This window comes from Zosterops lateralis, assembly GCF_965231275.1.
Source record: "Zosterops lateralis genome assembly, chromosome: 3".
NCBI classification, from domain to species: Eukaryota; Metazoa; Chordata; class Aves; order Passeriformes; family Zosteropidae; genus Zosterops; species Zosterops lateralis.
The window spans coordinates 49,320,297-49,344,135 of record NC_139764.1 but is presented as its reverse complement, the minus strand read 5'-3'; the positions used below and the strand labels follow the sequence as shown (position 1 = coordinate 49,344,135).

Here is a 23,839-nt window from a genome sequence, read left to right as displayed (position 1 = left end):
TTTGAAGTTAGCTGCGCACTGTACATCTGGGAGTAATTTCCTGGGTAATTTTGAGTATGAAGGTTAGAGTGAGATGATTACTTTCACATAAATAGTGGAAGTGAAATTTAAATTCCCAGGTGTGAATGAAGGTATTAATTTGGATGTGTGAGGCTGAGTAGAGTTGCCCCAACTACTCTGTTTGCTCTTCTGTGAGTGGGTGAGATTTTGCTTTTTGGTTGGCAAAGAATACTTCCACATCCTATGCTGAAATTTGAAATCTTGTGCCAGAGTAGGAGGTAAGAAGATATGTTCTACATATTGCATAGCATTTACAAATACTCACTTGCTGGCCTAACTTTAAACTAGGTAGTTTAATGGAGCTGGGCTATATTTTTTGTGTAGTTTAAGATGAATCCTTCACTTTTAAAGAAACTTCTCAATTGCATACAGACTACAGCCAACTAGATCTGTACAAATTAATTTTACTGATGAAATTTGTGTGCTATTTCTTTGGTATCATCTTCTTATGAGTTTGTCCAGTGTTGTTTTCCCTATTGTTTGTATTGAGACCGTTACAGAAATTAATGTTCATTCTTTCATAAGGTTCCATCCCTAGCTGATAAATTATTTAGTGCAGAAGTATCCTGTTCCTTAGGTGGTTTGTTTGTGTGTTTGTTTGCCTGTCTTACATTAACATTTAGTTGGTGTCTGCTGGAAACCCTTGATATTGCAACCTCTCCTGTTAGCATCTTTTGTTTTTGCTATGGGGAATATTGTCAAAATACTTTTCGTTTCAGACTGACTCAGCTATTTTGAAACATGTTTTCAAATACATTTATAGTATAGACACTATGTGTATCAATGGTCATTTATTTCTTCTTGATACGATGTGGTCACTATTCATAGAATCATGGAACACTGGGTTGGAAAGTACCTCCAGGATCATCTGCTACAAACTTTCTTTCGAAATGCACACTTAAGACAGGATGGCCCAGCACCCTGTCCAGCTGAACCTTAAATATGTCAAATGTCAGCAAATCCACTGCTTCCCTGGGATATGATTCCAAGGGCTGATTGTTCACATTTTGAAAAATTTTCATCTTGTGCCCAATTGGAAAGTCCCCAGTAGTAACTCATACCTATCACCCTTTGTCTTTTCCTTGACACTCCTTGTTAAAAGGGAGTCTGTCTCTTGTTTCTAGCCACCCTTTACCCACTGGATGGTGATAATGCCTCCCTTAAGCCTGGTCTTCAAGGCTGAACAAACCCAGCTGTTCCTCATATGGCAGGCTTCCAGTCCTTTGTTCATCTTTGTGGCCTTCCCCTGGACCCTCTTCAGTCAGTCCACATCTTTTTGTATATAGTGAGAACCAAAACTGAACACATTATTCCAGGAGTGCCCTAGTGAGTGCTGAATAGACTAGGATAATGGCTTCTTCATCCCTCCTAGTGATGCCCCTGTTGATACATCCCAACATCCCATTGGGTTTCTTTGCTGAAGAAGCACACTGTTCATTCATATTCAGCTGCTTGTTTTTCAGGGCCCCCAAGTCCCTTTCCACAGAGCTGCTCCCAGTGGAGTAAATCCCAGCCTGTGCTGCACTCCTGGATTTTTCCCAGGTGCAAGACCTTGCAATGGTCCTTGTAAAAGGCTTTTCAGATGACTGGAGTTGTGCTAGATTCTGAGGATAATTTAGTATTTTATGTGTCTGGGGTTAATATTTTAAATAAAATTAGGCAAAATCACAAAGGTTGTATGGGAAAATGTTTTGTTTTTTTCCTAGTCCTAAGTATCTCTTACATGTGTGTGATTCTTTCAATGTCACCTCTTATTTGGATCTGTGTGTACAAGACCATTTTTTAGCAATAGTTAGATTTGCCAGGCAGTGCTTTCTGTTTGGCGTCCACCCACATCATTATCTGTAGTACACATAAATTAGAGAAGTTCTGCTTTCTCCTGGGAGATTAGGAGATAAGCAAGAACAAACCAGTCAAGTTCAGTCCAGGTTATATGGAAATTATATTGCTAGGCTGGGAAAGGTGTAGGGAAGGATGTAGTCATTATCAGTTCTTCAGAGGGTACATGAGACTGTAATTAGGAGATGCGTGTCTGATTACATTGGGAATATTGTAATAACTCCAGTAAAGATAAGAACAAATCCAAGAGAATTTTTATCAATCAGAATCAGATCAGAAAATTTGCCTTCTAAAAGATCCTACATGTATTTGTCAGATAATATTTCACAACTAAATGAGCAAATGGAGCATTAATAAAACCCCTCTATTTTCTGAGTAGTATTGCTTTCTTAACTATACAAAGAACTCTGAGACCAGAGCAGAAATGCTGTGATCTGCATTGACAGTTATGATCTCTTCAGGCTGTGCAACTTTGACACACAAAGGATCCTGTAATATGAATTGTTCCGTCAATATTTGAGCAAGGAAGGCAGTTTATTTATAAAGCCTTCATAGTAATATTTAACTGGTAATATCTATTTACTGTATCTTATTTTCGTCACAAGCTGTGGGTATGTTCTTGGTGTTGTAAAAACAAAGGCTTTTCTGGCATTAATGGTTCCTCTATTTTAGCTCATTTGTTTTAAAGGCAAAATATTTTTGATAAAATATACTGGTATTCAGCTGCAGCTTTTTTTCCCTCCCCATGTGAATGCCAAGTTTATCATGGAAGGAGAGAATGTCTTGACTTTGCCTGGATTTTCTTATACTCTCAAAAATCTTTAAAGATTGTGAAATAAAAATAAACTTTGAAAAGGGAAATTATACAAGGAGACCATAAACTCAGAATTAAATTCATGAAGATTCACTTTGCAAATTTCCAAAACAATCCTTCCCCCCAAGTTCTTTAAATTAAAGTTACAGTCTTTTGAACCTCTTGCTAATGTCATCACAAAGCAACTGGAGTTCAGGGATAAGTAACTTGCCTTTCAGGGATGAGTAACTTTGTAGATGAGCTTTGCAGAGGATGGTCAGCAAATCAGAGTGAGTTTTAGCACCAAGTACCTCACCTTTTTCAGAAGAACTTGGTAAGAGGGTGATACTGTCTTCTCTAAGGGTAATAAGATCCACTTCATGGAATACTTGGGTAAAACTTCCATTTTATCCAGGTTACATAACAGTAATGATTCCCAAACTCTGTGTCCTGAGGTACTGCTACACATCCATCCTTTCTCCCCCTATCTTCCTGTAAGTTTCCCTTACTGAGCTGGGACTCAAAATGGTTGCTGTATCCAGTCCTACCCTCCTAACAAACACCTCTCCCTGCCAGCCAGTAACATGAGTCCCTCCCCATGTGAGTTTTACTCTTCATCAGACCCACACACTCAGTTTGTACTTCGCTTTAGCTCTGTTCCCACATCTGGAGCATGGAAGGGTTGGGATGGTGTGTCCCTGCAGATACAGTGAAGCATGGCAGAGCATGTCTGCCTGTGAACTAGAGACCAGTGCTGCTGCTTGCTGTGACAAACAGCCTGTGATAGCTGGTCAGTGGCCACTGCAACTGTGTGTGCCATCACCCAGTGCTTAGCAAAGGCCCTATGCACAGCTAAATTTCTCCCTTTCCCCTTCCTCCCAACAAAGGCATGTCCAACTGAAATGATCCACATATCCCTGTGATACCTGTTCCTTACATCTCTTGTGATGAAGTCACATTAAAAGCCTGTGGAAGTTAGTAGGTATCTATCTTTTCTTGTGTGTTGCTATCAAATGCATGCAAATGTTTTAGACATTCTAGTAGAGCCCTTTGGCCTTTGTAGGTCTTGCTGAGGAGTGTTTCTCTGAAGTCCCGGGGGAAATGAACTTTTTCCATTTACTGTATTTTCTGGATAGCATTCAGGTTTTGTTCTCTAGAACCCAGCTAAACTGGGTTGAACACTTTCAACACAAATTCCCCCTCCCAGTTCTCCATGACTAGTGTAGGTGTACATCTTCAAGTGGTCTCTTTGACAGTATGAATGTGTGTAGCACCCTGGCTTAAAGCCTTGCAGCGATGGTCACCATGGTACCTTGTGGAGCTGATGGAGGTGATGTACATTGCGACATTTCTCAGGCAGATCAGAGATACTTTGTGGCATCTATGGCATTTTTAAAAGCCTTTATTACCTGACATTGATATCATAAAAATGTGAGCAATGTGATAAAACAAGATAAACTTTGTGGGCCGAAATGTAGCTTATATAATTATACCCATTTTGATAATATTTATTAGTGCTTCCACCATGGAGTTTAGTCTGCTAGCTACTCAAGGAAGGTTAAGGAAAAAAAACAAGATTAACAGTTGCATTGAAATTTCTTGTGACTACTCAGCTCAAGTATCAAGGATAATGGAAGATGATGTGGGAGGGAAACTGTCACAGTGGAGTAGTGTGGGAAAAGTGAATAAAAAACTACAGTGGTGGAATGGCTTGTTGTGTAAGCTGCAAATTGAGTTTTTTGCAGGGGATGGTGTAGCATAATCTCACGTTAGCTACATGTAGCAGCTCATATGAACTAAAACTCATCCTGAAGGCCACAGGAGAGCCTGTAGCTCTCAGCAAACTTAGCAAGTCAAAATAAAACCTGAGGTTCTCCGTAGTCTTGAGTTGCTGAGGGACTTGTGAATATTAATAGATGTCTTTCATTGGGGTAGGACTTGCGGCAGTTAAAAGAACATCACTGCTGGAAGAAGCCCAGTGGATCATCTGTTCCTTCTGCATGGGACCTTGTCTATAAAGGTAAGTTTGGGGCTTGGGGCTTGTAAGTGAAAAAAAACAAAGCAGAAAAAAACATAATAGGTGCCTTATTCAGCATCTGTTAAGTTTTTGCAGCTATGTTGTGTAGCCTAAGGCCCCAATTTACCTTTACAGATGAGGTCCATGCAAGAACATAGGTTATCTGACTGTGGCCTTGTCCTGACGGTGATGTCTTAAAGTTCCTTTCTTGAGAAGCCTGTAGGAAGAGGGGGTGGGAAAAAAAAATCTTCTACCAATTAGGGTGTTTGGAAGGCATATAACATTAACTGGTAAGTATGATTTCCATCTTATTTTATCAAAATGGAGAGGGTATTGTAATGTAAGCAATTAATAGATTTTGAATAAGGGAAATAGTTATTTTAACATTGCATTAATACAAATTCTTGTGACTTGTTATTCTCTTTGCTACAGGAGTAAAGATCAGCAGCCTGCTTGGTAAAAAGGGGAGCTTGGAGAAACTGCAAAGCTATTGGGAAGTGGGATCTTTCTTGGGGGCCAGTATGTTGGCTAATGATCATATAAGAGTGATCCAGGCTTCAGAAAAGCTGTTTAAACTAAAGGCACCAGCATGGTAAGGTGATAATCAAGGCCGTGTACCTTCCTATGTTTTAAAATGTTAGACTCTTTCAGCTTTCACATTAGGCTGCATTCAGTTGACAGGAGATATGTTTTTGTGGTTTTTATTTCACTGTGTGTTTATTATTTCACTGTACTTCTATCCAGAGAAGGGACTCTCTCCCCCTTTTGCCCTTATTCAGGGGTAGATTTGATATGGGTCTTTAATCTGATGTGTGAGAAGGGTAAATTCATCATGGACTTCAAGCTCTTCTGAGGGCAAAGGAGAAAGGAGGAGTTTCTTGCAGCCACATTGCTGAAGAGAAGTGGTAGTGGCTTGTGAGCTTAGTCATAACAGCTTGAAGATTTTGGAGAAAGAAGATAGCTTAGCTAGGGAGGCCTGGCTGTACCTTCAAATATTGTTAAGGTTGTTATGGCACATAACAGTTGTTTTAGGAACTGACTACCAATGAGCTGTATGGGGCAAGCTGCATCTTGTAGCAATTGAGAAGACTGCAAATCAAAGTCCAATTAACAGGAAGGCCATAAATCCAGGACTAAAGGCAACCCTGTAAACTCAACATCTTGTTATGCAAAGGCCAAGAGATGTGTGCTCTGACAGCAGACACTTGCTGTGGATATAGGCAGCAATTAAGGAACACTCACCTACTCATTAAGGGCTGGGATCATCTTAGGTGGGGAGAACCAAGACTTCTTTCTGACTAAAAAAGTTGTCACTCTGCTAATTAGAAGTGTGAACATCACATCATATTATTCTTTTCTTTCTATAAGGGATAGAGTGTGCCTCCAGAAGGCGTTCAGAGGGATGCTAAAATACAGAAATGTACTTCTGTATTGAGATTACATAGAAACTGTCATAATTAAAAAGTCTAAATTTCAGACAAAGTATTTAATAAATGCTTTTTACGGTGTATTTATTTTCAAGGTTTTCCATTTTTACTGCATGTATATTTTACTAAGAAGCTGGGTAGCACTTTCTGGAAGTCTCCTGGTAGAATTTTCTGGAGTTTATGAATGCCTGGTTGTCAGGATTTTATGTACCTCAGTGCCTTTGGGCTTTAAGTCTGTGGATTAAATTCTGAAAATACAGCTCACTCATTTGTGCTTCATGAAAAATTTCTCCTGTGAGCAATTCCTTCCCAGTCTGTTGCCTGCTTTATAGCAGGGCCCACTTGGTGCAAACAGGAGTAGACACAGTACCTTAAGCCAGCTATCCTAATGGCTTGAGAAGGATAATTGGAAATTGCACAGCTATGGAAATGTTCACTAAAGACCCTCTGAGAGTGAAACAAAAGTTTCCATGGATAGCCTAAAACTGATAAAGTGATAGCCAGTGGTAAATCCTCTTTTAGCATGTATATCTCATTGCTGTGGTATTCATAAAAATTGAATGAGATTATGTTTACAACCTTTATTTCAAAAATACCAAGAGAAAGCAATGTTATCAAGAACCCCCATAAATCAGCCCCAGAAAATAGAACAACAGAGAGAGGGATGAACTGCATTTAGAGGAAACATTCAGCACTGCTGTTGTCCTTCTCTGGCAATGCCAAAAGTCTGCTTATTGTAGCTGTTGCCATGTTTGAAGGATAATCAGTTCCAGAATCTTGTTTTAGAAATCTGTGTTAAATAATTGCCTATGCAGACACAATATAATAAAGTTAATATAATAAAGTTAAACAGTGGACCTTTCCACCTGAGTTTTTATTTGAGGTAGGTCACTACTGAAACAAGTTGGACATAGGCTCAATTTTGTCCTTAGGTGGAGGATTTAGCTATTTTATGAATTTTTCATGGTTGAGGGTAGAAGACCAGTATATGGTATCAGGAATATGGGCAGGAAGTAATGTTCCAGAACTCTTTTGTATTTCAGTTGCCTCATTTAGCAGCTGTGTTTCCCATTCTAGCTGGCAACTGTTATTATGTAAAGCAGTCCTAGAGAAGCAAAATATTACTGGCAACCTTGGTGTTGCAATAGTCAATACTTCAGTTGTGCTTAAAGGTAGAGATATTACTGCTTACAAACTGTACTGAATTTACTATCTGTGTATGTTTGGATGGTCTCAGGTACCTGAAGTCTATTGTAGAGACTATTTTGATATATCAGCATTTTAAGAAACTGACTCCAGAGCAACATACGGCCAAACAGGAACTTGTGGATTTCTGGATGGACTTCCTTGTTGAAGCCACGAAAACGGATGTGACTGTAGTTCGATTTCCAGTAAGTGGCTGTTTTGTTGGGTGTTGGAGACTTTTTTTGGGGATGGGTTTTTTTAAAACAAATTGTGATATAAAGGAAATGAGCACAAAGCACTGCTTCTTTTTAGGTGGACACACAATAAACTCTTTGTCCAGAAGAAATGTATTTGGCCTGCATCTTAGATTGATTTTAATTGCATGCACGTGGGTACAACAGGATTGCACAATGTGTTCCATACAAAAGTAATGAGGAAAAAAGTCAAGATAGAATTTTGCTATTTATTATTTGCTACCAATGGGTATACTTCTAAAGCAAACTTTTACAGTGTAGTCCAGGTGATTATATATTAACTATACTATGTTTTGAAACAGAGATATTAAATTAATTTCAGTCTTCTAGCTCAGCAGGCTTTGTATACTCTACTGCCAATTAAGACTGTGCCTTTTGAGAGGTTAAAAATCAGCCCAAACAGTCAGAAATCTGTTGTTCCAGCTACTAGAAAATGCATTTCAACAACATTGCACTATAAGTGTGTATATATTAGTTTGTTTCAGATTTCTTCCACAAAAATTTTTATTAGATGCCCCAGTGCTGTACCATGTCCTGGAAGTATACAGTAAAAAAGTCTGTTTTCTGTACATATTAACTGTATATGTCCAGGGAAATAATGTCTTGGGTATTCCTTTTAGCTAACCATCAGCAAAAACAGCTTTTGGTCTTAAATAGCAATTGCTATTGCCTCCTCAATAGTTAAAGTGCATGCAGGTTGTTTTGTACAGTTCTTTTATCTTCCATGTGTAGATGTGATGATAAAATGTAAAGAAGACTTTCATGTTGAATGGCAAGAACTTGAGGCAGTAAAGTAAAAACAACATAAGCCTGTCTAAAGAGCCTAGTTTTCCTTTTCTGATGAGAACAGGTAGAAAGTTTTGCCGGTAAACAAAAGATATTTTGAATCTTCTGGGTTTTGGACAACACAAGGCATAATCCTTTTAGATTTTAGGTGATGGAATAGTTCAATTAGATACTTAAATTAGGCTCTGACTTATTAAATTATCCAAACAAAATGGTTTGAATTTTTATTAATATTAGGATGCAGACCAAAGCTGATCACTGTAATAGCATGAACCAAGAGATAAACCCAGTGTCTGCATGATTTGATGGTGTTGAACAGGAAGCTGGTTGGAGCATGGAGCTGACAAGGCCAAGGTCATGGCTGCCATCCCTGTATGGACTCAGTGATCCTTCTGGGTCCCTTCCAACTCAGACTGTTCTGTGATTTTGTGACCTGATTACACTGGTGTTGCAGACAGACATGTGGGATTTCTCATAATACACAAAAATTCTATTTGTGCCTGTTCAGAATGAAAATCACACAGTTCAACAAGCGAACACAATTAAAATTAGCAACTTTCTTTTCCCCCCTTCCTCCAGATTGTAATTAATTTTTTTTGAAAGGGAGCTTTTTCATATTTCCTTATTGTCGATTGTGCTGTATATTCTGAGACTTGAACTTAACAGCTCTACTATCCATGGGCATTAGCTAAGCTGTTAGTTACTCTCCTATCTGGTAGCATAAGTGTCATCGCTTTGGCCTTTAGAGGAAGAAATGGCATAGTGCATGGGCAACTTGTTAAAGGATAAAGACCAGAGTTTGTGAAATGGCTCAGATCAGATTTTACAAATTATAAATGTCTTCAGATGCCAAGCAACACATTTTAGTTCCCACTGCTTATCATTTACAGAGTTAAATGGGTAGGTAGTTTTCAGAACTTAGCCCTGCACTGCTCTCAGTCTATCTCTGTGCTTATTGACTCTGAAGGAGGAGACATGGCTTAGATTTCACTCTAAGCCATGGCTCTCTCCAGGACTTTCTACTGCAGTGTTTATATACTTTTTAAAGTAGATGTAGACCAACTTGCCCTACTCCATCATTGTTGCATCTCATCTCTTTTAAATGATGCTTCCAGTTTTTGTTTCACTTAGCCCACAACATTTTCTATACCCTTTAGCTGTCAGACTCTTGCAGTGGTACTTGTTACTTTTGAGAAAATCATTTGACCTGGTGGCTATGGTTCATGGTGGTCTAAATTAAAAGCTGTTCAGTTTAGCTCTAGGTTAATCTGTTTCTCTGCTTCACCCAAATATGCTTCTACTAAAAGATAATAAATGTGTACCATGAATCTTCTCCACATAGGAGATAGACATTCTAGAGTGGCATTGTAGGAGACTGAATCCTGACAGGAAGATTTCAAAACCTGACATTTTTCAAAAAATAATTTGCAAAATTGATATGTGCTACTAATTGACACATAACAGCCTTATGTAAAAAAATTAAAGTTGGATTTTTTTTTTTCTTTTTTAATCTTAAGTTACTGTCAGCCACACTAAACTAGCCCAGTACCTAAAATTTTGCTTTTCATAATTTCCCTGTTTTTCCTGCTATGGTATGACTAAAGAAATAGTTTTAACAGATTTCAATGCCTTTTGAAGTTCTACCAGTTTTTGCACTAACTATTGAAAATTATTTTTTCTGCAAGGTTTTAATATTAGAACCAACAAAAATCTATCAGCCCTCATATCTCTCCATCAACAGTGAAGCCGAGGAGAAGACGGTGTCCATCTGGCATGTGCTGCCTGATGACAAGGTATGTTTGTAGTTGTAACCTTTTTCACAATTGAAAACTATGCATGGTACATAAGGCATGTAGGATGTGACCAGGAGCATCTAATTATGATTCTGGAAAGTAGAAGAGTGTTTTAATAACACACAGGAAGATGGTGTGCTTAAGATTGTCCTGATTTTCAATGGATCTTTAGTTTCTTGTCGTTTTTCAAAATAACTTGTGTTTTCCTTCAGGTTGTTTTAAGCCATTGTATAATATACAAGATCTTAAGATGCTTGAGATTTCAAAAGTAGTTTTCAATTTACTATCATCATACCAATAATGTAGCATAAAATTACTTATACTTACAGAACTATCTTCTTCCTGCCCTTGCAGTTTTACATGTTAGCTGTGATAAATACTCCTTTAATATGAAAGTAATAGAGAGTGGTGTGTTGAAATAGGAGCAGAATCAATCAAATGTCAAAGAAGTGTTTGGCAGAAGGATGGATGGATGCTCTAGAAATTGAAAAGTCTGAGAAGTCTATATGTCAAGTTGTGAGATAGCCAGACATGTTCGGAAAGGAGCTTAGAAAATCTGGAGATGGAAGTGGAGAGGAAAACTTAGGAAGTTATTACTCTGGGATGTGTAGGAAGCAAAATATGGGTAAGAGGGAAGGCAGGGAGGATGTCAAAGAACCTTAGAGAAGGATGTCAGCAAGGGAAAATGAAAGAGTGTATGAAGAGTGAACAGAGACTGAGTCAGCTGGAGGCAAAACATCAGGAATGCTCTGATTTGTAAGAACTAGCACTGTACATTCTTCCATGGCAGAATTTCGCTTGCCTGCAGGATAGGACAACGGAGACCTGTTTTTCAGGTAACCATAGAATCATTCAGGTTGGAAAACACTTTCAAGATCACCAGGTCCAGTTGTTAACCTAACACTGGCAAGTCCAATCTTCAGCTTTTGTGATAGTAGTCTGTAAAGGGAGAAACGTTTTTGAACACAAAATACAGTGACACTACTGCTTGGAATTTTTGTTGTGAGTTCATGAGAAAATGTAAATGGCAGCTGAAATAGCATATTTAGAGAACAAACTGAAATGTTTCCCTAGACCAATAAATTTCTTTTCATTTGTGTTTTATTCTGACTGATGTTTTTTGAAGTAGGCTCAACCTCTGAGAACAATTTAAAAAATAAATGTATGCAATTCTTGGGCAAAATAAAAAATTCCCATACAGTAAATAATTATTTGTCAGAACTACAGACTTAATTTTGCTATTCTAAAATACCTGCTTGGAAAGTATTTCTGTATTCAGAATTTATTCTGTTTAGAAACTACTTGAACATCCATTTTTTCATTCTGTTAAATGGCTTAACTGTAGTGTAAGAAGAACATAGGACTAGAAGGAATTTTCTGGACAGTTGAGTTCACTCCGGTTGCAGACACTCTCCCCGTATAATGTTTCCCATAAAGTGATCAAGCTCTTTCTGAATATTAGTGTAAGTTTTCCAGCTGACCAATCAGGCTGAAAAGTGGCTTGAGAATTCCACTGCAACTCTAGAAAAGCAAAGAGGGGAATGTTGCTGGTGAAGTGAAAAGGAGTTACCTTAAGTCTTCTAGTTTTCAGTCTGAATTTGTTGACATTTCATACACATTTGTTCTTTTGCTAACTAAGTATTTATTTATTTAAGTGGTTTCCTTTCTCTCTCTGATGCTTACCTGACAGTATTATTTAGAAGAATCCTAGTATCTCTTAGTGTGGGATTTTCATGTAGGTTTCTTTTTAGGCAAAACAAGTAGGCTTGATGTAGTGGCCACACATGGCACCTCATTGCTATGACTTCATTATGTTCCAGTCTGAGTTAACCTTACTTGAGCATGTGCACTCATATTCCAAAAAAGTATATTCCATGGTGCATTCATTTATCATTTAGTTACTGGGATATTTTGTTTGATACATTCAGCAGTGGCATTTTTCATAGCTGCGTCATTCAACTGTGTCATTTGACTCTATCTGGGAGAAGGATTTGGATGTGTTAGTCTATGCCTGCTTGGTGTTTAGAAGATAGGTGTTTCTTTATAGCATGTTAAACATTTCTTTCCATTTTTCTTTTCTCCTTCCTGATGCAAGGTGTGTGTCTTTGTATTTTCTTCAGAATAGCATTTTCCTATTTTTCTGGCCTAGTCTTAATCATTGGCATTAAACATTAGGTGCACTCCTTGTACTTTTGCTCTGGCCAGAATCCTTTCTGTGGTGAGCTTATTGAGTAGCCAGGAATCTGATTGATTCTCTGTACCCTGTGAGCCATCACACCCATCAAAAGAATGCAATGGGCAATTTGGTAGTTACTCCTTCAGCTGTACAATTATAGTCTGCTGCAATTTGTCAAAGTCCTTAGAATCCATCAGAAATCTCACAGGGAGAAAAGGGACTAGAAAAATTTGGAGGCAGCAGCTTCCTTTTCAGCTGAATATAACTAGTATACTATTTGTCTTTGCTAAGAGATTTTGTGAAGGAAAAGGATGTCATATCTGTAAGTGTACTACACAGAGGAGGACTCATACTTTGTTCATTAGTAGCCTGAAAACAAGCATTTTGGGAGCTGATTAACAAGCAAAGACCACCTATCTCTACTGCAAGGACCTTGTTAGCTGGATATGGAAACTTCTTCCTCTATCCAAGTTCAATCTACCAACCATAGGTCTGTCAGAGCTTTAGCAATTCATGCTTCAGATTTCAGTTCATTTTGGCGCATAAATTAATGGTTCTCCTTGTTTTCCAGAGTTCAGTTAGTGATCCAAGAATAAGATCTGTGAGTTACAAAGTGTGTGAACTTCCTTTCATGCACAAAGAAGCTGAATTTCCATTTCAAATCCAAACTGAAACTCAGTGGAGCTTGCAGCTGGCACTTTTGTATTAAACAGACAAATGACAGCCAATACCAGGATAAATAATATAGCCTCTTTCTTTTTTTGTTGCTTTTTAGAAATATATTTTTAACATTTATGTCTTTAATAATAATGAATTTAAGCTAAACAAATGCCAAGAGAAATCAGACAGTATTTTATTTTGTAGAATGCACATTACCTTTGCCTTGCAGTTCCCTAATTTTAGCAGCTCTTCCCGCATGGGGTTAGAGGAATGCAGCAGTGCTGTTTGTAAGTTTGAAATAGAACAGCCTGTCTCTGTTTTGCTTTGGCTTCTGAATCCATTTTGAGTTTTGTTTTGGGTAGCTGATGATTTTTTTGCCTAACCAAAGAACAGATGCTGAATTTGGATAGCACGCCTGATATATTTACTCCAATGTATTCAAAGCTTGGCAAGATCATGAAGGGACATAACTTTTATGTTATTTCATTCCTTGAGAACTTCATGTGGTAATTAAAATTTAAGAGATTAGTTGCACATAGATGACAGGTAAAAAACCAATACTAATGCTCCTTGTTATGTTTCTTGAGCATTTCTGCCTCTCAGGAGGTATGTTTTAACTTACTTAGATTTTAGATTATTCCCAGTAGTGGCAATTGGACAAGCACCAATAGCTAAGGTCTGAAGAGAGTTTATAAGCATGGAAAATTGGAAACTAGCAGATTTTGTATATGAAGGGAGCTGTAAAAGACTACACAGAAACTACTCCTTTTAGCATAGGGATTGAGTTGATCTTCCTTCATGTGAGAGAACCAGGCAACATTCCACAAATATGCCATAACTAGCATCAGTTAGTACTTCCACTTCAAGATGCAAATCCAGCTTTTCCTAATATTGGGCTACTCTGCTGTTCTTTTACCCCAAAAAGAAACCCTTACCCCATTTAACATAGAAGAGGTATTGAAGTTACTGCTTTGCACTTTACACTTATAATAGTTATGAAACTTGTGCATCAAGAAAGATGTTTGCTTGTATTTTTGATCCATTGTTAGGCATTTCATATTAGCATCACAACATTTAATGTGATCTGAGCAGGAAGGAAAGAATCACAGGAGACGAAAAAATTGATTTAGAAATCCTCATAGAAAGCTGTTATAGCTGGGAGAGTAATTTCCACTGTTGTTTTCTGCACATGGTGCAACTATTTCAGTGTGTATCTGTTCTGACTGCTGTGTATTTCACTATTCATTTTTTCAGCTACACATTTTCAAATCTTCTTTTGGAATACATTTGATTATGTTTCTGTTTGACAGTATGCCCTTGCTCAGATCACTCAAATGCCAAATGAAATTCAGCTGCAGAAAGCAAAGGTTCTTCAAATATGTGGCTCATTGTGATGGGATCCCAATGTTGCCAGGGGTGTGAGGTGGTGTAGTTCCACCTTTTCCTGAAAGGAGAATGTTTTCTTTAAAAGATACAAAAGTCTTCTGTTTGCTACAGTAAAATTTTAATAGAACATAAACATAGAGCAGTATAACTGTCTACAGAGAACTCAGTTCTGCTGAATGTGACAGCTGTAAATTTAAAAGATCTGAAAATAAATGAGGCCTGGCCCTTTGTGTTTTCATAGGGCGCCTTCTTTCTTCCAGTCATATTTTCACTCCTGCAGCTCTTAGGCATTCTTATCACTCTCTTCTGGATTTCTAGTGAAAGTCTCCTTTCTGTTTCTTTGGACACTTTGTCTTCATATTTGAGCAATTCTTCCTACTTTTTAAGGTTTTCATACTTTGCTCTCCTGCATTAGACTTTCTACTCGTAGCTCTCTCCACCTTGCTTTCCCCCCAGCAGATCGAGTGTGCAGAGTAAGCTCTCGTTATTCTCAGAGGTGGAATATTTTTCCCTCTCCTTTTGTGAGTGTCACATATGATCCCAAGTTCAGTATCCAAACAAGGCTATACTGGCGTCTCTTCTGATCTGCTTTTTTGAATGTTTTCTAAAATAGTAAATTGTGTTTGCAGGGTAAACAGTGAAGAAATAACCCAAAATTTCTATGAAAAACTTCTGTTGCTTTGGTTTCAGGTGAAAAAAAAAAAAAAAGCCTTGAAAAATAGGTGTTAACGGATAATACATAGACTGTTGTCATTTGAGTGTTTCCCCTTCCATCTCATGAGCTTCATTTTAGAAAATATGCCTACTGGCCCTTCATATGTAAGGAGGAATATTTTGTTTATTTCTTAATTTTTTACTGTGTGTTACAGAAAGGTATCCATGAGTGGAACTTCTGTGCTGCTTCTATTAGGGGGGTAAGGTAAGTTGTTTCCCTTTTTTGTTTTGAAATGAAAGGAGTAATTGAATGAATTTTGTATTATGCTGCTGCCATGGACCTTGGAGTGACAGTGATATTCTATAACCTTTTTCAATCTATTCTTCATTCTTAGTATCTTTTTTCCTTTTCCCTAGAATTTATCTGTATTTGTCATCCTGCAACTTTCTACTTTCCTTTTAGTGTAATTAAAAAGAAAAGGTCCAGAAAACTTACATTTTTTAAATAGTCGTTGCTCTGTTCTAATAATAGCTGTTCCATACACAGAGTTGTTGCTATGTCTGCAGGACGTTTTTGCACAGATGGATGATTCTTTTTCCTTCCAAAAAGTAACTTAAAAACACCAAACTATCAATACGCATGAAAATTCAATCCTGTGGGATTCAGTTTATTTTAGGCAAAAATTGCAACGATATGCTAAGTTCAGTCTGGTTTGGGTTTTGGCTACAGTATATTTTTGTGTGCTTCTGAAAAAAAAAAAAAAAGAGGGAAAGAAAGATTTTTTTTATTTATTTACTGTCATTTTGGTTTTTCCTTCCCCTTATTAAATCATGCTGCGGTCAGTTCTGTTTCTAGTGTAACCTCCTGCTTGGGTTATTTAAACTGAATTATCATTAAATTTTTCAATTGATTTTCCAATCTGTTCATCTGAACAGATGTCCAAAACAACTCAGATGACTTTACAGTGAGCCAAGAGTCACTGTGAATTCTTAGAGAACTCCGGTTCCCTCCGTGAGGAGCTGCAGGGGGAAATATTTATCTTCTGCAGACATGAAGCTGAATAAGGGGTTTTTTACTTCTTCTTTTAAATATATGCAAGTTTCTGATCACTTAATTTTTCAGTGTTTTACAGGTTTTTTCCCAGTTTTATGAAGGCAAGTATTGTTTGGAGTGGGCGAGCCTGCAGAACTAGGCCTGCTTCTAATCTATTTTTGTATCAAGAATATTTTTGGCTACTTTGAGGCTCCTAGACTTAAAGCAGTCTAGGAAGGGGCAGTTCCCAGCTTTATAAGGATTCTCAGCCCTTCTAGACTAGTAAGAGTCAGTTTTAGAAACGCAGCCTTAATGTACAAGGCAGGTCTTTGTACATGATCTTGGAGGCTTTTATGACAAAGACCTCCATAAATATTTATGGCACTCCATAAGGAGACAGCAGGTCTGAAGAGACACCTTGCTTTGAAATGGCTCACGGTTTTTGGTAAATACTTCACAGCAGTGACAGGAGGTCACTTCTGCATGCTGTGTAACAGCCAGTGTAATCAGCATTTTGTTTCACAAATAAAAGGGTTCAGCTCTCAAGAACTGCAAAGCAACTTGGAAAATATGTAGAAATCTCTGAGCAGAACAGTGCTAAATCACACTCTGTATGCAGGAAAGCATAGCAATTGGCTTTGGCACAAGAAACTCATCGATTAGTGTTTTGTGTGCCAATGTAAATACCTCTGCTTTTGCCATATGCCTTCTTGACCTCTTAAATGCAAGTATTTCTTAGCGAATTGGCCCAGAAAGTGCTGTTTTTCTTTAGGGGATTTATCAAAGCTTTTGGAACATGCCTGTTTCCCCAGGGACTTTGCATCTCAGGTTATCAAGCAAAGTTCCTACTGTTCTGCCGAGCTGACAGCATATGAGCAAGAAGATAGGAAATTAATTTTTCCAAATCAAAAATAAAAACGAAAGTGGTGGACTGAAGTTTGCTAGACTACAAGTTGGCTTTTACTCACTGTTCAGGAGAAGTCCTGGATTATGAAATACCCACTACTTCTGTTCTTTCTGTGGGAAAGTGCCTCAGAGGTCTGCATCCAGTTTCTTTCATAGCTCAAGAACTTAGACGAGCTTGAGACAAGGATATCTGTCTTCCATCCCAAGTTTTTGGAGCTTTGAATCTCATCAGACTACTTAATTACAACAATGAGAGGTGCCTGTACTGCTGCACTTCTAGAAAACACACTGAAGTTCCACACAGCTCCTTTTCTGTGATTCCTGCCAGTGCTCAGTGTTCACCTGTTTAATCTGCTGCTTCATCTGGAAGTACTGGTATTACAGCATTTGCAGTATTTCTTATCAACTAAAGAGAGTTCTGGATGTAGATGAGCTAGGCACAAGGCCATGCTTCCATTTGTTTTTGGAGTTTGGTGAATTCACCCCTAGTTCTGCTGTTGCAGATGTCAGTGGGTACTATGTCTGTTTGGGTCAGAGTGAGGCACTTCCTGAGCAAATTATCCTGTGTCTTTTTATAACTCGGGTGATTTTTAGTCTTCCTTTTTTTAGTTTAGCTTTTTTTTTTTTTTTTTTTTTTTTTTTTTTTTTTTTTTTTTTTCAGGGAAAAAAGCAACATATAAGCAATGTAAACCCTCACTTAAAGGTCTTAAATATTTATGAACTTCCCTGGCCTCTGTATACACTCCACATTCTTCCCCTTTTATTCACTGCTGTGTTTGTCAGTGGTTTCTGGGCATGTCAGGTTTCAGCTGACAGTTTAGTCAGTAAAATGTTTCTATCCACATGGAACTTGAATGAGTAATTCTGTTAATATCAGTTACTCCATATCTAGAGTGTTTACTTATATACTTGAAAAGCTTGACTTGAAAGTTAGTTTATAAGCTCAAGACAGTGACTGTCTTCCTAAATGTGTACTCTAGTTAGCATTTATTAATTTTCCTAATGTAAAAACAAATGAGTCACTCCACCCAGAGACAAATATTCTTATAATGAAGCTTACTCTTTTCATAAGTAGCTTTATGAAAGGCAGACCCCCCAGCTTGTCTAAAGAGTCATTTGTTTATCAAAACTTACAGGATTTTACAATAGAGCAATCATAAGGAGAGCAAGGATCAGACAATCTTAAACATCTATTAAGGCTCGAAATTCCAAGTATTTTGTGATACTCTAAAAAAACCCTGCTATGTTAATCAAATCATCAATCCTTTGGCACAACATAATACATAACTCTACTTTATTGTGCTACAAATTAAGTAATAACATGATGGCTGTCTTGATCCATCTAAAATAGATTGATTTCACTAGGACTGTGGATTTTGTCCAGTATATTAATAAGCTTAATAAGGAGACTTAATTTGTCTTGGTTTCTCAAATACTGCAATATTATCCTTGTAACACCCCTAGCCATTTCCCATCCACCCTTTTCCAATATAGTAAGAATCAATTATACTGCATCAGTTTGGCAGCTGGCACTCAATATATAACAAAGTTACAGAAAGAGCTATTTCAAATAACATTTAATATTTTCTATAAGGAGCAGAGTAACGACATGCATATAAAACAGTTCTGGTGAACGAATACCTTTGCATGAACTGACACTTACTTGGAGTGGAAAACTGACAACTGTACAAGAGTTTGCACCTCTGCTATGTTTCCATTGAGACATTTATGCATCCATTAGAAAATGGATGCCTCCTCTTTATCATTGCTCTGCAGTTATAGCAAATAAAACCAAAACTCAAGGAAGACATGAGTGGCAAAGGGTAATAAAATAATTCACCTCATATTTAGATGCTGACTTAATTTAAAAATACTTTTTCAACGTACTATCGAGGTACCAATTAACGAGGAACTGAACAGAAAATTTTGTGTTCAAGACTGAGCTGTGGCTGATGTCTAAAACACAAAGAACTCATTATTTCAGTTCAAAGTCCAACTTTCTAATATGATCCTGAAAGGATGTTTCATTCTGGTTGCAGGAGTGAAAATTAAGGGCCTTACCTAAATGTACTCAAAACAAAAATGTCACAGATCAGTGGAAACATTCCTATGAATTTCTCTGCTTCTACTTATTCTTGGGCAATGAGTGGACAAGTGGGGCAAGCTGAATGATAGCAAACATCAGAATGTGAACTGTGGAGGATACAAAGGAGTGATTTTACCATAAGAAAAAACTATGGTTTCTCAGATTTAACCTGGTGCTTTCCCATGTTAAATGGATTGATCTGTATGGTTTGACAAAGCTGGTAGAAGTCTAAATGCTTCTTTCCAATAACTTTCTTGGCTGTTCTTTCAGCATTTCAAAGTTTGAAGAACGATGCTGTTTCTTGTACGTGCTGCACAACTCAGATGACTTTCAAATCTATTTCTGCACAGAACTTCATTGTAGAAGGTGGGTCACTGCTGTTGTTTCAGAAAAAAACATGGCCTGTGTTGGGATAGATGTTGTCTGCATGCACAACTGGGGAACTGACTGTCTCATAACTATGGTGGAAGTTGATCTGAGCATCCTCAGTGATCAGCACCTTTTGTGTGAAAGCTTAATACACAGCACCCTGTACAGTGCACTGGAAATCTGATGTATAAAGGGTCAAAGAACAAACTCAGGCAAACATTAGAAACAAATACAATTATAAATCTAATTATTTTTACACACACCTTTCTGGGATTAGTTTTGTAATTCTTATCATATTATGGCTTACTAAAAGTGTGTGCCCCCAGTTCAGCAAAACATCCTAAACTTTAGAAGGACTTACGGAAGTGGGAACATTTGGAGTAACAGCAAAGTTTGGTCAAGATTTCTCTGTAACTGTAAATACATTTTCATTTATAATTAAAAACAAGCATGTTTGATTTCCTTTACATTAGCATATGTTTACATAAGTAAGATTGTACCTGTGTCCCTGCAGAAAATTTGGGAGAAGCTTGTTGCACAAAATTAGGGATGTCTCAGTTTCTCTAAGCTGTGTTTCTGCTCCATAAGCTTGAGGCTGTGTGTTGAATTGATCCTGGAAGCATTCCCAAAGGAAATTTCACATCTTTTTGTGCTAAAATGGCTGCAAATTTACCTAAAATCACTGCAGTACTCTCTATTAATGGATCTACCTCACAGCCTAATCTCTAGCTTGTTCTTTCATCCATTCCAGTTCATATAGGTTCTTTTGCCATGTTCATTCCCCTTCACATCTGACCTCTTCTTAAGAGATGAGTAAGCAATACCTTAGCATGATGTTGGTTTTGTACTTGCCTCCTTTCAAAAGGGAAGAAGTAATTTATAATAGTATTTTAAAAATGAAAGATTATGAAATAGACATCATTTTCATTCAAGGAAAAACTTGAAGCTAGAATTCCTACACTACAAAAACTCTTCCAAGTGTAGCAAGACTTCCTGACACTTCTCATGATGCCTCAGTGCTTTCAATGGACATAAAGAAATTGTCGTATAGGATGACAATATCAACCCAACTGTAGATTTTGAAATACTAATTCCATTAATAATCTTACATATAGTGGATTTTTTTGTACATATAAAAGAGGTAGAAAAATTTCAGATTTTGATGGCTAAATCACCATGTAAACAATTTTTTTCTTCTGACAAGCAAATTTATACACTGAATTTATACTTACTGTATAAATTACATATATATACTTATATATACATTGTTATTACATAATATGTAGTTATAAAAAATAATAATTACTGTACTGTAGTCCTCTCTTGGTCCCTTCATTACTTTGTTTCTATACTGCCTCAAGTTTCTATGCTGCCTCAAGCATGTTTGCTTTTTTCCTCTCCTTTTTTTTTCTTTCTTTGGTACAGATTTTTTGACATGGTGAACAGTATCACTGAAGAAATGGGGAAGACTACAGAAGAAGGGGAGTGTGATGGAGACTCTCTAGAGGTATTTGTACTTTTTTTCTCCCAACATACAAAATTATGGGCTTCTAGTCTAGCACTTCACTGAAGTAAATTATTAATTCCTTTTCCAGGGATTAGTGAAGTTAATTAGTGAAGTTACTGTTTATGTTGTGTTCTCACCTGGAGTTTTATCTGAACACACACTTAGGTGGAGAGGGAGAACTGGGCTTTTCGGTGCAATACAGCACTTAAAGTGTTTAAGCTTTTTTTGAGGTGTCAGGGAGCAGGAGAGAATACCTAAGACCCTGTCTTATCAGATGAAAATCTAGTGTCCTGAAGCTTTAGAAACATCCGTAACTAACTGATAGTCAGTGCTGTGTAATGAGTACAGACAGCCCTCTGTCCCACTTTTGATGTTGGCATTTTATAACACATTTATAGCACATTTTATAATAGTCTCTCTCTGAAATCAGAGATCAGACAAAGGGAAACCACTGGGGTGACTTGTGGCAGAGAAAAAGAGCCTCTGTTGAGAACCTTAGGGTGCCTGTTTGTTTATTTTAGCAAAAAGAAAAGCAGTGGGTGACTTGATTACAGTGGATAAGTATTTTTTTACAGGAAAAATAGCTATGTGCTAATGGTCTCTTTAATCTGTTGAATAAAAATGAAATCGGTAATGACAATAAAAAAATTGAATTAGGAGGCGTGACTACCGTGAAAATAATTAATTGTTGAAACAAACTACTAAAAGAACTAGTGGATTGTTTATTTTTATTATTAAAAAGTATTAAAAGCTAAAAAATCTTTATATGGAAGAAAATAAAGAATACCTTAACTAAGGCTAAGCTACTGGGTTTAGCACAGGAGTGAACTTGTGAAATTAGGCGTTACACAAGAGGACAGATCAGTAATCTCTCTAACACATGTTTTCCGGCTGGCCTTAAACACTTTGAAATTCATACTCAGCTGAATTCCAGCTCGCAGTGCTGAGTAACCTCCACTGGCACAGCCCGCTGGCAGGCCTGGCAGTGTCAGCGCGGGGGCTGTGCTGGTCTGGGATGCCGAGGGAGGTCAGGAGAGCGATGGAGCGTGTCCTGCCTTGATCCCGGCGGGAGCCGCGCTCTCCCTATGGCGCGGGGCGAGCGCCCCCTGCCGTCCGCTCGGCCTTTTGGTTTTTTCCCCCTTCATCCTCTGTGTTCTGCAGAAAGCTGCTAGCATCTTAGCTGCCTTAGTTATGGTCACAGAGTCAGATGGAATAAATGTTATCTTTCTGTTACATTTCATGTTGTTGTTGATGTTGTTTGCTTTGCAGTATGATTATGAGTATGATGAGAATGGTGAGCGAGTCATCCTGGGAAAAGGAACGTACGGCATTGTATATGCAGGACGAGATCTGAGCAACCAAGTCAGGATTGCTATTAAAGAAATCCCAGAGAGAGACAGCAGGTATAGTACCTCTGGCCAATTCCAAATTTTGTGCATTAAGTGATTTCATCACTAATGTGATCAATGAATTTGCTGATCAAGGAGTGCCTCTTCTACAAAGCTGCCCATAATTACCTGTCTGTGGTATATAGTGGTGTTCCCTGTCTTTGTAACTAGGTGTTACCAAGTTGTGGAGTAGGTTGTGATCACAACTGAGAATTTAGATGTTTGCTGGATTTGGTACTAGTATTTTTTCATTAAACAAAACCAAACCAAACAAAAAAAACCCACTGAGGTGCAGAATATGACTCAAGTACCTGGCAATGAGCCCTATCTACTTAGACATACTGAGGCATGTCCATATAAAAGACCTATTGAAATCCATGATTTGTGCAGTCCTTTGAAATTCTGGGCCTGAATTGTTGATAAAGACTTTTTTTTCCTTGTTTTTGCACCATTTCTTTTGAAGCCACATAACATTAGAATAAATCATGTGGAATAATCTTTGTTACTTTATTTTTTTTTAATGCAGAGTGTCTCTGTGTATGTGTAACCCCTCTCCTGTATATAGGTTGGCATGTAAGGACCAGGCACTTAATGTCCTTAGTATTATGATGTCCTTACTGAAGACTTCCAGTATATGCTTTTGCATACATACATTTCCATAAATATTGTGATAAAAGGGATTAGAAATCTAGAGATTTTTCAAGTGAAACTGACTGTATGAAACTGTCAAGTTTAGGTCAATTTCTTTCTCATGGTTCTTCCTTGTGGGCTTCCCTTTCATTATTCTGTTCTGACTTGTTGTTTTTCTTTGACTTTAAAAATTAACACTTCAAAATCTTTTGGAATTCATTTATAGATAGGCTGTTCAAATGGATATGTGGTCTAATAATTTTTCCATTCTCATAATATTTTAAAGGCACTAGAACTTAGATTATGGAGAGGTGAATCCTTCTATCCTCTATGTTTTTATTCCAAATTGAACTTCCATGTATGTTAAGCTTCCCAGAAAGTATGGTCTTATTACATAAAACCATCTATTGACTCAAAATAGTTGCAAGTTTTGTGTATGTTAGAGGAAATTTGCTTGTAACAACTGTGATTACTAGAAAGATATCCTGAATACAGCAGTAACTACTTCAAAGGAAAAAAAAAATTCCAGATTTTTCTTCTCCAATACACATTTTAAAAGAATTTTCAAGGGAAAAGATTTCAGGTTCAGTGTTCAAAGCATTTCACAAAAGAGATTATTAGGAAGCTGTTAGTCTTTCATTTAAGCGTTTAGAGGCTTCCAGAATGAATTTCAAATATTTTTCTTTTAATGGCAAAGTAAGAAAAAGTTATTAATTCACTTCTGATTAATTGTAACCTGGTCTTTTCACACTTTGAAAGAAGTCTATAGAAAGAAACAATCTCTGAAGTTAATTTCTATAATTTTAAAAGTAAGAATTACCACCTTTTGAATTTGTAAATATATTTTAAGTTCTGAGCCAGGCAGGGACAGAAATTAAAATATTTCTATG

The 23,839-nt window shown here is 37.4% G+C and overlaps 1 protein-coding gene across 2 annotated transcripts in view; it reads left to right on the top strand.

Annotated features, from left to right (window-relative positions):
* Positions 1–23,839, top strand: part of MAP3K5 (mitogen-activated protein kinase kinase kinase 5) — a gene marked incomplete at its 5' end in the record, with an annotated part of 100,853 nt that overhangs the window by 50,458 nt on the left and 26,556 nt on the right. For both annotated transcript variants that reach the window (XM_083856422.1, XM_083856423.1), the window contains 7 exons: positions 5,142–5,301; positions 7,374–7,527; positions 10,047–10,154; positions 15,246–15,295; positions 19,326–19,421; positions 20,850–20,931; positions 22,201–22,334. In XM_083856422.1, the coding sequence (XP_083712548.1) occupies positions 5,142–5,301; positions 7,374–7,527; positions 10,047–10,154; positions 15,246–15,295; positions 19,326–19,421; positions 20,850–20,931; positions 22,201–22,334 (784 nt within the window). The remainder of the gene's footprint in view (positions 1–5,141; positions 5,302–7,373; positions 7,528–10,046; positions 10,155–15,245; positions 15,296–19,325; positions 19,422–20,849; positions 20,932–22,200; positions 22,335–23,839) is intronic.